The following is a 15,679-nucleotide window of genomic DNA, read 5'->3' as shown; positions in this document are numbered from 1 at the left end:
GCCGCGACGGGGCCGCGCGGCGCGGCGGCGGGGGGGGGGGGGGGGGGGGGGGGGAGAGTCGTTCTACATTTAAAAACACTTGTTGATATCACGTTCGATTTCATGAGTTCGCCTACCAATGTATGAGAGGAACACAGCTTTTAACCAAACTAACATTACTAGCCAATCAAAAGTTTTTGCTCTTATAAACACGAGACGCACATAATAGTATCCAATTGCAGAGTCACAGCTGATGAATGGAAAAGAAGCCTGGGTCTCGAGCGCGACACATTGAAAAAGCTGCGAGGCGCAATGTTCAAAGATTTCCATCTAGCGTCTTATTTACATAGAAAAGCTATTAAAAAGAGCAGCGGAGCTTTGTAAACAGCTCAGAGTAATCAAGCCATCGCCATAAGAACGATATGATTGCCAGAACGAATTTACCGAGTGTTGCTTAACGTTCATCTGGGAAAACTCACTTGATTTGTAACGTAAATGATTTAAACCTATGCCAACACCGGAGAATACAGCATATTTCTAAATATGCGATTTATTGTACATCACGATTTCAAAATAAAAATTTCTGACTTTGCATATGGCCAAATATTAAAATTAAATGGATTTAAGTGTCAATGAATCACATGAAACATCACCAGGCCGTTGGCGCCCTCTGCATATATTTGTTATAATATAGGCATATTACATTTTGTATTTAAAACAGTGTTGTTCAATAAAACCATGTACTTGGTTTCGATACTTTATTTGAGGCCAATTATTATTGCCTCATCGTTACTTTATATATAAATAGTCATATTAAAGCCTGTTTTTCCACTTAGTTCTATTTGTATTACTAAAAAATAACAGATTACTCACTTGTCAAAATAGTAGATTACTTGATTATTATTAAAATAATCATTAGTTAAGCACTAGATTAGTTAAAACATTTCAAAATCCAACTGCATTTTTACTTTTTGTAATTAAAAGACAAATATTTTGTCATTTGAAAATTTCTTGAAGTATTAAACCTTTGCCTCGTTCTAGTGAACCAAGTATCTGCATTTTGTCTCACCTTGTGAGCTAAGTGTATTGTCACACCCCTAGAGTCTATGAGCATGATAAAGCTAATAATTTTCCAAGTTTATGATCTAGCTTTCACTCTTCAGGTCAATCATATATTCATGAAAAAAAAATCAGTTTGAATAAGGAAAACAATAAATTTGCCATAGTATCCTTTCAAATGTTAAAGTTGTTTGTGTGCACTTTATTTGTACCATTTTGTTTTATTAGTTTGTTTATTAGAATTTGAAAGATAATAACAATATTGATTGGTAAGTGAGATCTGATTTTAGTCCTTGAAAACCAAAAAAGTCCTTAAAAGTCCTGGAATTTTATTTTGCAGTATCTGTACGAACCTTGTTTAAGTTACCATTTCTTGGACCATTTGAATCTTTTTGTTGTTGTTAACTGAACTGTAGTTTTCTGGAGTAAACTTTTTTTGTATATTTCCTATTTTATATTCATTTCCTAGTATTTAATTGACCATTATTTCTTTTGAACAAAACAATTTCAGAAATATTTTAGATTGTAGGTCATCTTGTACCCTGTCAAGGACAAAGCTAACCAGCAAAACTTGCTATCAAAATCATCCTAAATGTTACATGTGTTTGCACCATATTGTAGTGAGTAAACTTTCTTGGTATTGCTGTTTCAAATATCCACCATAGTCTGTTTCACCATAGTCTGAGCCTGTCAAGGGCTAATGGCAATGGCAGATACGTTACTAGTTAGTTTCAAGGAAAATCATTTTCTTTTTTTTGTTTGCCAAATAATCCTGTTTATGTATCTGCCCCTGCAACCCCTGGAAAAAAGTTCAGGCTCAGGATTTTTTTTTGCTTTAACCCCGATATATACTCCGATTACTGAAATAAATTTTGACCACCTTTAGCTTTCTTCATGGTGTGCATTGTTGCAACAAGCATCTGTAAAAAATAAATACAAAAAAAAAATTCAAATTAATATACCTATTCAAATCTGTTTTTTTTTTGTGCATACACACAAAGGGTATACACTGAATCACTCTTTCAAAATCATGGTGTTGTCATCCTGGAATATGTAGGTTAGATGAAAAGCTACTCACTGCATTATAGTTGAAATAATGTTGCCAAACATATACCAGAAACATATTAATCACTGCAATAATGATCTAATTGCTTATTTAAATCAATATATGATGTCTTGTTTTCACCGTTATATTCTGTCAGGATTAAAATATTGTCGCGAATTTGGTATGCTTTAAATATAGTCCTATAGCATTAATCTCACAACATTATGTCCCGCATTCAATATTATAATAAATATTGACAGATTAAAATGAAACTAACACAGTTTATTTCCAAGTCCACATACAGCATACATTAATTGCAGTCTTTGCATTAATCTACAGTAAGAGGAGCAACTATGAAATGTGCAACAGCAACAATATATACTACTTCTACTACTACTGTTGTTGTTTTTTATAAAACCGTGCATATTCACAGATTTTAGATGATGGCGACAGGAGCATATGTGAGTGAATAAGATGAAAGTAATTGAGAGATGACAGAAGTGTTATTGTTTATGATATGTCCAGAAACATGCACACATGCAGGGTGCGATCTAGTCTGGCTTCTCAATATGTACAGTATCAGCAGATCATGTGTGTGTGAGAAGGGAGCTGCTAGCCGATGATTTCCCCAGCACATCGTGAAAAGAGCTGAAGTTTTCACATGGAGTGTGATAATGCATATCCGCACTGACACGGACTGCTTTGCAGTCTCACCCATAAATCAAGACAATTCAAACACTCATGATATTTAATAAATAGTTCTTGTTAGGCACAGTCATCGCTGTTAACCTACCGGAAATAAGTTTACCCAGCGTGGGTCAATCTGGAAGCCAAAAACCCGGAAATGTGAAATTGGTCTATTTAGAAGTTTAGGGACAGAAAGGTATTAATGCTTTTATTCATCATGGACGCATTAAATTGATCAGATGTGAGAGTAAAGACATTTATAATGTTACAGAATATTTCCTTTATAAATAAATGCTGTTCTTGTGAAATTTATATTCATCAACGAAAGAAAAAAACTGTTTTCAACATTGATATTAAGAAGAAATTGTTCTCAAAGTTTTGAATGATAGTTTATATTAATTTATAAACTTTTTTTATTTTATTTTTTATTCATAAATTAGAATTTTATACAGACTTTATATAATTGATAAATATAAGCTTATTTTTATTTTTACTTTTAAAAAGGCTCTCAGGGATGTGATTCTTCCGGATTAATCCAAGGGTTTCCGCGGGTCCTTAAAAAGTCTTACATTTAGTTGTATTCAATTTAAGGCCATGAAAAGTCTTAAAGGCAGGGTAAGCGATTTCTGGTAGCCAATGTTGATATTTGAAATCACCAAAACAAACACGCCCCTACCCCAAAAGGGTCTTGCCCCTATTTTGATAGCTCCGCCCCACATATACGTACGCAACCCAGGCAACGATTAGTTCTGTGAAACAAAGCGAAACCAATGTTACACCGTGTCTACACCGGACGTGAGCGGCGCGGCGCAACAAATCCCCGACAGAAAACTGCTGCCGGGTTCTATTAATTTCAAATGGTTTTCAACGGTTGTTTGATCGCGTCCAGTGTAGGCAGACTTTAGCTGTTGTAGACACGGTGTTACTCACCTATTGAGAAGAAACAAAGCAACCTCGGCGTCCGATCGCAGGCCTCCGCTCCTTGAGTTCTCTCCAGCGCTGGAAAGCTGATCCGATATTTACACGGGTCCTACTTCTTGCCTTATTGTTCCGCAGACGTTTTCCTTTTGTTTTTATTATACGCCATCTCTGTCTTTCTGTCGCTCGGCTCGGCTAATGTCCGTCCCATGCACTGAAAGTGCTCTCCTCCACATCATGAGTAGACACGCCCCTTATTGCTGATTGGCTTCAAGTTTGTTTTGCTATTCGGCCCGAATCAGTTTTCTAAAGTCTTTTTGGAAAATTACATACCCTACCTTTAAATGGAGCAAGAAAGTCTTAATTATGATTTCAAGAGGTCTTAAATTTGGGGAGGAAAAGACAAGAATTGCGTTATGGATGAATGGGATGATTAAATATCAAAAGGCTATGAATTTGTTAAATAAACAGGAGCGCTGCACCTTTTAAAGTCAGCTGCTGCGCTGCTTTGTGTTCTGCCATTACCGGGGAAATCGCTGTATTTCTGCTGCTTCAAAAGCGCCTCCTGCTGGCAGAGATTTTTACACTACATCATCCAACACGCAGAGTTGTAAATGTGAACCGGGACCCGTTCTTCGTACATCGCCAACTCAGACGATTTGGCATGATCTTGGATTATTTGGTTCTTCGAAGCTCATCCTGGACTTGCTGTCATAGCAACAGGTCCGTAAGCTTAAACCTGCTCGGGAGCAGGCTTATTTCATGTAAGCAGGATTAGATTGCATCTTTTTAAGAGTAACTGATATTTAAAATCTATCCCAGCCACTGCTACACTGCTACAAGAGTACCCTAATAATCTGGGGACAGTAAATTAAAATAATAATTAAAAAAATATTTTTTTAATATTTTAATGTTGTGTAATCTATAATACTATAGACAGCCAGATTTACTCATTGAAAGATTTATTCGTGATAAAATAATAACTCTATAATTGTATTAGAGTCTTACACATGTACAGTTAATCTGAGTCGTGCATTAATTTGAGTGCTGACAGCTATTATGGGAGTGGCTTGATGAAGCGCAGGAGATGCAGATAACTTGATCTTGACCCTTAAGAAACTTTAATCAATGCTGTCACATAACAAATCTGCTTCAAAGGTAATATTACATGAATTGCTAATTACAACATTGAACTAAAAATGTAAAGCCTGTACAAATATTAGTAATCGTGAATATAAATAATTGGCAATTGGGCCGTTCAAAGTTTCAATGGTATTCCATACACTTAAGCTTTAAAGCGTTTCATCCAGGTCGCAAACAATGGAGCATCTAGCAAACAATGCAGCGCGCTCTGCTGGACAAACTACGTAATTACACCAATTACACCATTATTTTATCTGCATTTTATGTTCTGAAAAAAATGTTCGCCGATACCGATATATCTGCGACAGGCTCATATCGGCCGATAAAATCGGCAAAACGATATATCGGTTGGGCTCTACTTTTTAGTTTATTTAATAAATGCTTTAATATATTTAAGAAATATATTTGATAAATGCAAATAAATGCTGTTCATTGAACTTACTATTTATCAAAGAATCCTGAAAAATAAAATGTATCACCATCCATTTCCACACAAAATATGAAGCAGCACAACTGTTTTCAACAGATAATAATCAGAAATGTTTCTTGAGCATCAAATCAAATTGTAATGATTTCTGTAAAATCGTATGACACTGAAAACTGGATTAATGATGCAGAAAATTCTACTTTGCATAGCAGGAATAAATTACAATTTATAATATATTAAAATAGAAAACTTTTTTTAATATGTAATATTTCACAATATTGCGGTTTTTACTTTATTTTTGATCAATTAAATGCAGCCTTGTTGAGCAGATTTTTTTAAATTTCAAAATCAGTAACTATTTCTAAACTTTTGGCAGGTACTAATAATAACAATTCTATTAATACATGTTATATTATATTTATTATTATCATGTTTATTAAATGCTGTGTTTTATTTTTACAGGACAGTAGTATTTATTAATATTAAGATGTAAGATATATCTTTTAATGTGATAAAAAAAAAATTTGAATAATAGGTGCCGGGGACGTGGTCAGATTTTCCAGGTTTTTCTTTTTTCTTTTTTTCTAGCTGATCACGTCTGGACTTTATTACAGTAAATTTGCGAGTTTGAAATTCATGAAATGTATACAAATTATTTTAATGTTTTTTTTTTTGTGTGTGAGGGTCAGACGTCAAACTTAATGCTCTTGCTGACCTCTATGAGAGATAAAGAACTTCATGCTTCATTTTTCAAAACCAGATTATAACTTTTGCCTGATATGTGTCCCCTGTTCATCTCCAGTTTGGGCAGTCCAAGTGGACCACGCACTGGATGCTTATGGTCCACCATCACGCAACCGCCAATTAAGAGACGCCGGGGACGTCCACGACGAGCACTGCAGCCCCCAAATCCAGAGATTCCTCCGCCCTGCAACCCAGAGCTGCAACCCAGCAACAATGTCCCTGAGCCCAGCCCCCTCCCCTCTTGCCTCTACAGTGGCATGGACATCATGCAGGGCCTGGACCCCAACACCCAGCTCAACAACCTCAAGAGTTCCATCAGCACTTACTTCGGTGCTGCAGGGCGCCTGGCCTGTGGGGAGAAGTACCGTGTGCTCGCTCGCCGTGTCACTAATGACGGCAAAGTACAGTACTTGGTGGAATGGGAGGGCGTCACTGCCTCCTGAGCTTCACATGGGTCTAATGTACTTCATTTCTTGACAATAAATACATAACCTGTAATGAGAGAAGAGCAGTGATCGTGCCCAAATGTATATGGTTGACTGATATTGTTGAAGGTCCTCAGGACTATAATGAAGAAATGGGACTTTGTAGAGTTTTGTGTATGTGACCTGTCTCTGTGGAAATTGAAACCGACTGCCTTCAAGTGGACTGGATTTACACATTGAAGGTGGCTGTAGTTTCAGGTTGAAGACATGATCAATTCACTACTATGTGAAAATAACCCAAGTCCTTGCTTTTTGTGTCTGATGTGGAGGTGCCTTAAGGGATTGCGAAACAGATCCTATATGCTGCTGGAGACAAGATTTTTTCTCCTTATTCAGTTAAATATTTTCTCATAGCTCGAATTGCCTAGAGGAAAGAGCGCTATTGTCAATGGGGCACTTTTATTTACATTTCAACTGATTGCACAGAAGCTCATGTACATCCAGTATTGTGTCATCTCAGTTTAAACAGCCTAGCTTGTGAATTTGATTATAAAATGAGATTATGATGTTAAAAAACAATGGAAAATGGTTAAGTATTCTCCTGCCACAAAACATAAAATTAAATAAATGAGTAGCATTAATATTTACATAAGATCTTGGTATTTTTGGAGACATTCCACATTTCCAGAAGGCTAATCAAAGTTTTTTTTTTAAATATATATATATATATATCATTTTGTCTCAAGGTTTTTTTTTGTTTTTTATATATATATATATCTGTTAAAAGCATATGACAGAGCGCTGTAGCATTAGGAGGTCTTCGTATATCCTTCCCTTAAAAAAAAAATCTGTTAATATCAGCCATGGGAATTTTAAAGGTTTTTTTCAATTATTTTTTCTTTTCTTTTCTAGGCTAAGTGCTGTTTTAGTTTATTTTCCTCATTTATACAATTTTAAATCAGATGTCTAATTTTCATTTTTGTGATGGAGGGATAGTCTTATTTTTTTTTTTATACTTTCTGTTATACTATGCAACTAATTCAACAGACCTGTGTATTTTTGTTTTTGTTTTGCAGCTTCAGCTTCATGTTACAATCAGAAAATGGCAGCAATATTTTTGTTACAATTGACTCAGGCTTTTTGTAGTGCTATTTATTGCATTCAAACAGTGTACACTAACAAATTGTCAATTCACATGAGCACTCAGGATAATTTACAACTTCAATCTAAGATTTGATAGGACTTCCAAATGAGATTTTCAGTTCTTGGCTGTGTATTTTCATACATTTCTAAAATTCTTAAGTTGTATGAAATGTTTAGTGGAAAAAAAAATTTGGGGGGGGGAGCCTGAGAGTGCCCTGTTCTCAATAATATTACCTAACCACTTGAAGAGGGTGGAAGTAGTATTGGAATCAGGCAAGTTTTGGACTTCAACATTAATACCTCCTGATTTTGATACAACAAATTCTTATAAATATTAAGCTCTTATGTTATTTGTATGAAACATAATTCAGTTGGTGTACCAGTGTTAGTAAAGCTTGCTTTGGCTTTTCCTGGCTTTGAGCAGACTCCTTTAGCCAAAGAATAAAGATCTAAAAATGTATCTGTGTAACTGGCGTTTTTGAATGCTTTGTGGTTTTGGACCCATACTAATTGGTCAAAAATTCAAGAAATAATTTAAGAAATGTCAATGGCCCTGCTGTATTTGTGGATGATAACATTGACATCTACACATCTTCTGTGCTATTTTATATAAAATGCTGCATAGATATATAATGTGACCATTATGAAACCGATTCACATCTTTCCTAACAGCAAGCCGTGGATGACCAAGAATGTAAAACTTTTGCTGAAGGCCCGTAATTCAGCTCTCAGATCTGATGACATGCAGCATTACAGCACAGCCAGGATGAACCTAAAGAAGGGCACCAGGGATGCAGAAATGACCTACAGGCAGAAAATTGAGAATCATTTCACCAACTTGGACCCCTGCCGGGCATGGCAGGGGATTCGCCACATCACTGGACAGAATAACAGTAGTAGCCTGACCAACAGCAGTGCTTCAGAGGCAGAGCAGCTTAACCAGTTCTTCAGCCGCTTTGAAGTGAAAAGAACTGGGACTACTATCAGTCAAGCTTCTGCTGCAAACAACAAGTCATTTGTCATTCAGCCTGCTGAGGTGATAAGGACTCTACGTAAAATCAACACACGGAAAGCAGCTGGTCGGATGGCATCCCGGGGCGCGTCCTCAGAGACTGCTGCAGAGCTGGGTGAGGTATTTACAAATATATTCAACCTTTCTCTGTTGAAGTGCACTGTTCCAACTTGCCTGAAGACATCCACAATAGTGCCAGTGCTAAAACAGGCTGCAATCTTTCAATGATTACATACCTATTGCACTGACACCTGTAATCATGAAATGCCTGGAGAGACAGGTTCTGCCACTCACCTTGGACCCTCACCAGTATGCATACAGGGCCAGTAGGTCAACAGATGATGCTATCTCCATTGCCCTCCACACTGTACTGTGCCATCTAGAACACAAAGGAACATATGCACGGCTGTTGTTCTTGGACTTCAGTTCTGCTTATAATAATACTAATATAATACTATTTTACCTAGCTGATTGTTCTTCAAGATGTCTGATCTAGGCACTCAGCATAACATCTGCCTGTGTGAGCCCATTCTCACAGTCAGTGAGAATGGGCTCACATAATTCCTCAATTTTGACAATCAGCACAGGAGTCCCACAGGGATGTGTGCTAAGCCCGTTTCTCTATTCTCTGTATGCACATGACTGTATACCATCGTATAATACTAACACTAAATTCACGGACGATACGACTGTGGTGGGGTTGATCACCAGAGGCGATGAGTCTGCCTACAGAGAGGCTGATGGTGTGGTGCACGGAGAACAATCTGGCCCTGAACACCAAGAAAACAAAATAACTTATTATTGATTTCAGGAGGAAACAGGATGTACATACACCATTGTATATCAACGAGGAGGAACTCACATGGATGATAAACATCACAGCTTTAGTTAAGAAGGCTCAGAAGCGGCTATACTTTTTAAGAATGCTCAGGAAGGTTAACCTGTCACAACAGCTCTTGTTGTCATTCTAATGCTGCTCCATCCAGAGTATCCTCACATATGGTATGCTGGTGTGGTATGGAAGTAGCTCTGCAGCTGACAAAAAGGCTTTGCAGAGAGTTATCAAGACTGCACAGAACATCATCACAAAATAACAGCTGACTGCCCTGGATGATATTTTTACTTCCCACTGTCTGCAGAAAATACACAATATTTTGAAGGACTCGTATCACCCTGCACATAACTTATTTGAACTGATGCCATTTGGGAAACGTTACAGGTCTATCAAAACACATACCACAAGATTCATGAACAGTTTTTATCCTAAAGCTATAACCATACTGAACACTGAACTGAAAATACATTCTTGACATTTAAGAAGAACCAGTCATGTGTAATTATATTGAGCATTGAGCACTTTATTCACTCAGCACGGTGTAAAATTATTATTTATTTTTTCCCTTGTGTAATATGGTATTTATTTAATTATTCCTTATTAATAGTTTAAATTATCTTTAGCTGGATGCGTTGGCAAATCTATAATTTCGTTGGATGTAAGTACAATGACAATAAATAATAATCTAATCTAATGTATTTGCATATTTATTTAATGTATGCATATTAACACATTGGAGAAAAAGAGAAAAATGCATTCATAACATGCAATTAACATTTTATGGCCCTGCTAATTTATTTGCTGCAATAAATAATTGACGGTGAATGTATCAAGCGAACAGAGATTGTTTATAACAACCAAACATTTTTCCCTTCAAATCTATTGACAAACTTTAACCTAACAAACAAACAAAGCAATAACAGCTGTTGTTAACCATCATACAGTACAATGTAAATAAATATATAATGGAAACAGCAACAGTGAAACTCTACCGCTGTAATATTAGCCGCTGACATTTTTTTTTGTTTGTTTTTTTATTTTTTATTGCAAACAATTCAGAGTTGACATTAATGAATAACAACTTTGCATACATTACACATAATATATCAACAATACATCCAATGTCATCTGAACATATGGAAGAGAAGAGAAGAAGTTGATAAGAGAAAGATGCATTTAAACAGCTTTTTTATGAACATAAAGAAAGGCAGGAACAGAACAAATAAAGAAACGAGGTTTTAAAAAAATAAAAAAATAACACCAAAACAAGTATTAATCACGGTACATGAAAGATCTCATCATATCTCTTCAAAAAAGTAATACATTTTTTGTTATTAATTACTCTTAGTGATTTAATTAAATGTTCTACTTCACATAAGAAATCTATAAAAGTAGGTATTTTCTTAAGAAACCTTTGTTTGTTAAAATAGAATTTTGCCACAAGGATAAGAAAGTTAACAGCAGATTCTAAAGATTTGTTTTGGTTTTCAAAAAAGCAAACAACATCCTTAATGTGTAAATTACAGTTCATATTAACTTTAGAAAAACAAAAGGAACTCAAATCTTTCCAGAAAAGTGATGAAACATTACAAGAGAAAAATAAATGACAAATATCTTCACTGTCTTTTTTTACAGAAGGTGCATATATCAGCTACATCACAACATTTCGACACAACAGCGTTACAAGGGTATATATTATGCAAAATTTTAAAATGCACTTCTTTCACTTTATTGGCTATATAGTATTTATATGGTAATAACCATGTTTTCTTTTCTTTTTTTTCTTTTTTTGTTAAGAACATTATATAGACAAAGATAAAAGCAGTCACAATGTAGAACAAAAGAAATAATAAGAAAAAAAGAAAAAGAAAAAAAACTACAGGGTACAAAACGGGTATATAACTAATCACAAAAGATCACATCAAAGGAAAAATAACCATGTTTTCCTCCATTGAATTCGCGGCCCTAGCACGTCAGTGTTACGTCACGACTGTTGAGGACGGTTTTTCGTCTCAGCCAATCAACTGAAGCGACGACGGCAGCGCGTTTTGTTTAGATCTCAATGCAGTGAATGCTAGGCTAAATCTTCTGGAAATAAGGTCTTCTGCATAACTGCTGTTTTGAACATGCTGATGAGCAGGTATTCAATAGTATAGAAATATCTTGTTAATTAATCCACCGAAAAGCAGCGGAGCGCTGAAAAATGATGATAGAGGGTCAGTTTGCTCCTTGACAACCTGTTGAATGCATGAAATGAAGCCAAATCACATTTCTTGTCGTAAAAATGGGCGCGGCCATTTGGAAAATATATGGGTCTGGCTTCCGGTTTCATCTGCGTCCACTCCGTCCAGCTATTTTTAGCTGAGCAAAACAGTTCGTTTTGCTGCTTGATATTGAAAGTTGGTGTGTCTTATCATATCATTTTAATGTATTATCTGAAATTATGAACACACTGGTTTGTAGTGCAAACAGTTTTATTGTTTACTGCACGTTGTTATTCTCCTCGTTATTTACCTATAGCGGCTAATGAACCGGAAGTCTCACCCATAGGCTTACTTTCGCGTTGAAGAAAAAGGTGGATACAGTAACGTTAGGTATGATAACTCGAAAGTGTTTAAAGCAAGAACTATGGTGCGAGTTCAGTGTTGGTTTTTAGCCAAGTCCGTTTAAACAAAGATAACATTTATTTACAGCACTCTTCATGACAATCACCAATGTTCAAAAAACAGGGGGCTTGTAGAGGATGTTGTTTCCTTGAGAAATCAGCTGAGATTAACCGAGAAAAACCTACAGTCGAGGTGAGGCATTTAGTCTGTTGAGGATTGCTGAAATGTATTGTGGGTTTTGCTTGATGATGGCTCTTTCAGATATGATTCAAGATGCAGTTTTGTGTCTGTTGTTTAAGTTATAGAAATGTCACTTGGGTCCACAAAATATTAAATGTCGTTGTTTGTTTTGATATTTTTTGTAAATATTTACTGTGGTATTATTATTCACGTTTTGTGATACAACACTACTGGTAAGTATTATTGAATTTCTCGTATTGTTAGCATTTCATAATAAAAAAAAAAGGTTGTACTGGCACTCAATTCAGTCAATCAGGAGATGACATCAGTAGTGAGGATAATAACAGAAGTGCCTTGGATGGATTCCCAGGTCGTCTTTCTTAAGTTTAGAGGACCTTCAGAATCCTGTTCCTGGACAACCAAGAGGAGCATATTCACACCCTGAGCAGAGGGTGTGTGCACATACAGGTGCATCTCAATAAATTAGAATGTCGTGGAAAAGTTCACACAATTTGAGTTGAATTACTGAAATAAATAAACTTTTCCACGACATTCTAATTTGAGATGCACCTGTATATCCATCTTTGACTGCAGGGTAGGATGCTGGGAAGATATAGCAGATAAATAAAGTGTTGTTACCTTTTATTAGCTAAGTTATTAGTAAAATAGACACCCAAACCCACTGATTTTAAAGTTTTTGTTGTGTGTGTTCATCTGTAGTCAGAAAGAGACATGGAGACAGAGACGTCTGTACTCAGGAGGAAGCTCAACACCATCAGACAGGAGAACACATCTCTGGCCATGGAGAACAGGCAGCTCATCAGTGACATAGAAACTGCTCCGCTTGAGTTTGTCAGCTCAAGGTCCAAGGTAATGCTCCTCACATAACGATTGGTTATGGTAGTGGAGTTATAGAAGAGGTACACTAAAATTTGGGGTAGGTTAGTTTTTTGGTAACACTTTATTTTAAGGTGTGCTTGTTGCACATGTTACATGTACTTACTATTATAATAACAATTATGCATAATTAAATTCAAGTACCCCTAAGCCAAACCCTAATCCTAACCCTAACCATATAGTAAGTACATGTAGTTAATTAAAGGTCACATGTTTTACAACTTTCTGGAGTTTTATTTTAAGTCTTGATGTCCTTATTAAGAATATATATTTGCAGTATAAGTACCAAAATCCATCTCAATATATTTTTACAGCTCCTCTCTCAGGAGCTCTGCAAAGAACAGGTCGATTTTGGCCTGTCTAATTAATATTCATGAGTCTCTCTTCTGATTGGCCTTTTGTTTTCTGAGTGATGCACGGCCAGGCCAACCACAGGTAATTAGGGTCATGTATGCTGTAGCCTGCTGTGGATTGGTGATACTCACAAGTAAGGTCAATAGAAACACCGGTAATGATGGTCACTGCTGAGGGAAATGTTGTCCGGCCTTACATGTTTGAGCCGAACTCAGACCCCGAATCGGCGAGGACAGGAGACAACCAACCACCTCCTCAAACGCGCTTACAACAGGATTTTTCAGAATGGTAATTTTTTATTTACCTAAAAAATTACCGTAACAATTTCACCAGGGAGCCTCCCCCCTCCCTGGTGAAATTGTTACGGCGCGGGACGCGCCTTCCGGGAGGGGGGAGGCTGGTGCAGGAATGGGACACGGGGAATACCTCCAGGGCGGATCAGGCAGTCCAATCATGTCAGGCTTGTGTTCCCGTTGTGTTGTGTTTTCCTCCCTCAAGTTCTCCCTCATGTTTCCTTATGCACATATTTAGTTCTTCCTGTTTCCTTTTCCTATTAAGTTTCATTAGTTCCAGGTGTTTCTCGTCATCCCATCATCTAGTCATGTGTATTTTTAGTGTTTCCTGTTTTGAGTTCGCTGTCTGGTATTGTATATGTTTACCTCCTCTGCTACATGTGTTTTCCTGGTTCCCTGAATGTAATTAAAGTCTCTTTGTTGATGTACTCCTGGTCTCCTCGTTCCTCGCTCTGCACTCCCTCACAGTAGCGAACGTGACACCCGTACAGTCTTGATCAAATGTGTGATGCTTTCCTGAACTTTTTTCTGAATAAAACACCTCATACCTATCAACACCATACCTCTGTTTCCACTACTGAACCTCTCTCTTTATGCCTTACTCACAGCCTCTCTAGTTTTGACTCTCTTGTCCCCACAGTGGTTGATGAGATAATCAGGCTGTATAATTCCTCTACTAGTCTTCTTGACACTGCACCTACCTCTTTACTGAAGAATTGCTTGACAGCTTTCTCACTACCCATCACTCATTTCATTAATACGTCAATGTAATCTGGAACTGTACCATCTAAGCTTAAGATTGCTGTTGTTACCCTGGTTCTTAAAAAGCATGGTCTTCATCCTTCATCCCCAAGTAGCTACAGATCTATTTCAAACCTCTCTTTTCTCTCTAAGATAGTAGAAAATGTTGTTGCCTCCCAGTTACAGGCCTATTTAACAGAGCACAACCTTTATGGGCCCTTTCACTCTGGCTTTTGTCCATTACACAGTACTGAAACAGCCCTGGTTAAGGTTCTTAATGATCTCCTTCTAGCTTCTGGAGCTCTTCTAGATTCTGGTGCTCTTAGCACTCTCCTTCTGCTAGACCTCAGCTCAGCTTTTGACACTGTTTGTCTTGTGATACTCCTGTCACGGCTTTCAGCAATTGGAATTTCTGGCACAGCCTTTGACTGGTTTTCCTCCTATCTGACAGGCAGGGAACAATTTGTTATAATACTAGAAGCACAAATCATCCACCAAATCCATCAGTTCTGGTGTACTTCAAGGTTCTGTCTTGGGCCCTCTTCTTTTCACTATTTATGTTACCAATTGGACAAATAATCAAATGGTATGGGGTTAACTTCCACTGTTATGCTGATGACATTCAGATTTATTTTAGCACACCTTCCACCTCAGTGTTTCCTCCGCCTGCTTTATCTAATTGCATCAAGGAGCTCAAGTTTTGGCTGGAGGCAAATTACCTTAAATTTAACTCTGATAAAACTGAGGTAATTCTGATTAGCTCTAAAGCTGTAGTATCTAAGCTCTCTGGTCAACTGATGGATCTAGATGGTGATCTGATTATGCCCTCCACTAAAGTTTGCAATCTTGGTGTTCTCATTGATTCCACTCTTTCATTCAATGATCACATTGGTAAAGTAGTAAAGACAGCTTTTTTCCACCTGCATAAATATATCGCGTATTCGATCCTCTCTCAGTCAGCAGGATGCTGAAACTGTTATACATGCCTTCGTCACATCTCAACTAGATTACTGTAATTCACTTCTTTATGGCCTGTCAGCTAATAATATCAAACGACTACAATATGTTAAAAACTCTCACTTATAAAGCTCTCCATAACCTTGGTCCTACATATTTATCTGACTTACTTCTGCCTTATGTTCCTGCCTGCTCGTTACGATCTTCTAGTGAGGGATTGTTAGTCACCCCTAA

At 36.9% G+C, this 15,679-nt stretch overlaps 2 protein-coding genes across 3 annotated transcripts in view; both read left to right on the top strand.

Annotated features, from left to right (window-relative positions):
* LOC107568093 (metal-response element-binding transcription factor 2-like) overlaps window positions 1-7,133 on the top strand; it is a 23,787-nt gene extending 16,654 nt beyond the window's left edge. For both annotated transcript variants that reach the window (XM_016253932.1, XM_016253931.1), the window contains one exon: window positions 6,061-7,133. In XM_016253932.1, coding sequence (XP_016109418.1) covers window positions 6,061-6,445 — 385 coding nt within the window. In that variant the 3' untranslated portion in view covers window positions 6,446-7,133. The remainder of the gene's footprint in view (window positions 1-6,060) is intronic.
* Window positions 7,134-11,991: 4,858 nt separating this feature from the next.
* The window catches only part of LOC107568077 (coiled-coil domain-containing protein 18-like), a 33,397-nt gene continuing 29,709 nt past the window's right edge, over window positions 11,992-15,679 (top strand). Inside the window, 2 exon segments of the mRNA XM_016253918.1 lie at window positions 11,992-12,215; window positions 12,924-13,073. Coding sequence (XP_016109404.1) covers window positions 12,132-12,215; window positions 12,924-13,073 — 234 coding nt within the window. The 5' untranslated portion in view covers window positions 11,992-12,131.

The sequence above is a fragment of the Sinocyclocheilus grahami genome, unplaced genomic scaffold (genome assembly GCF_001515645.1).
Source record: "Sinocyclocheilus grahami isolate Dianchi unplaced genomic scaffold, SAMN03320097.WGS_v1.1 scaffold1212.1, whole genome shotgun sequence".
Lineage (NCBI taxonomy): Eukaryota > Metazoa > Chordata > Actinopteri > Cypriniformes > Cyprinidae > Sinocyclocheilus > Sinocyclocheilus grahami.
This window is presented reverse-complemented; position numbering and strand designations above follow the sequence as displayed.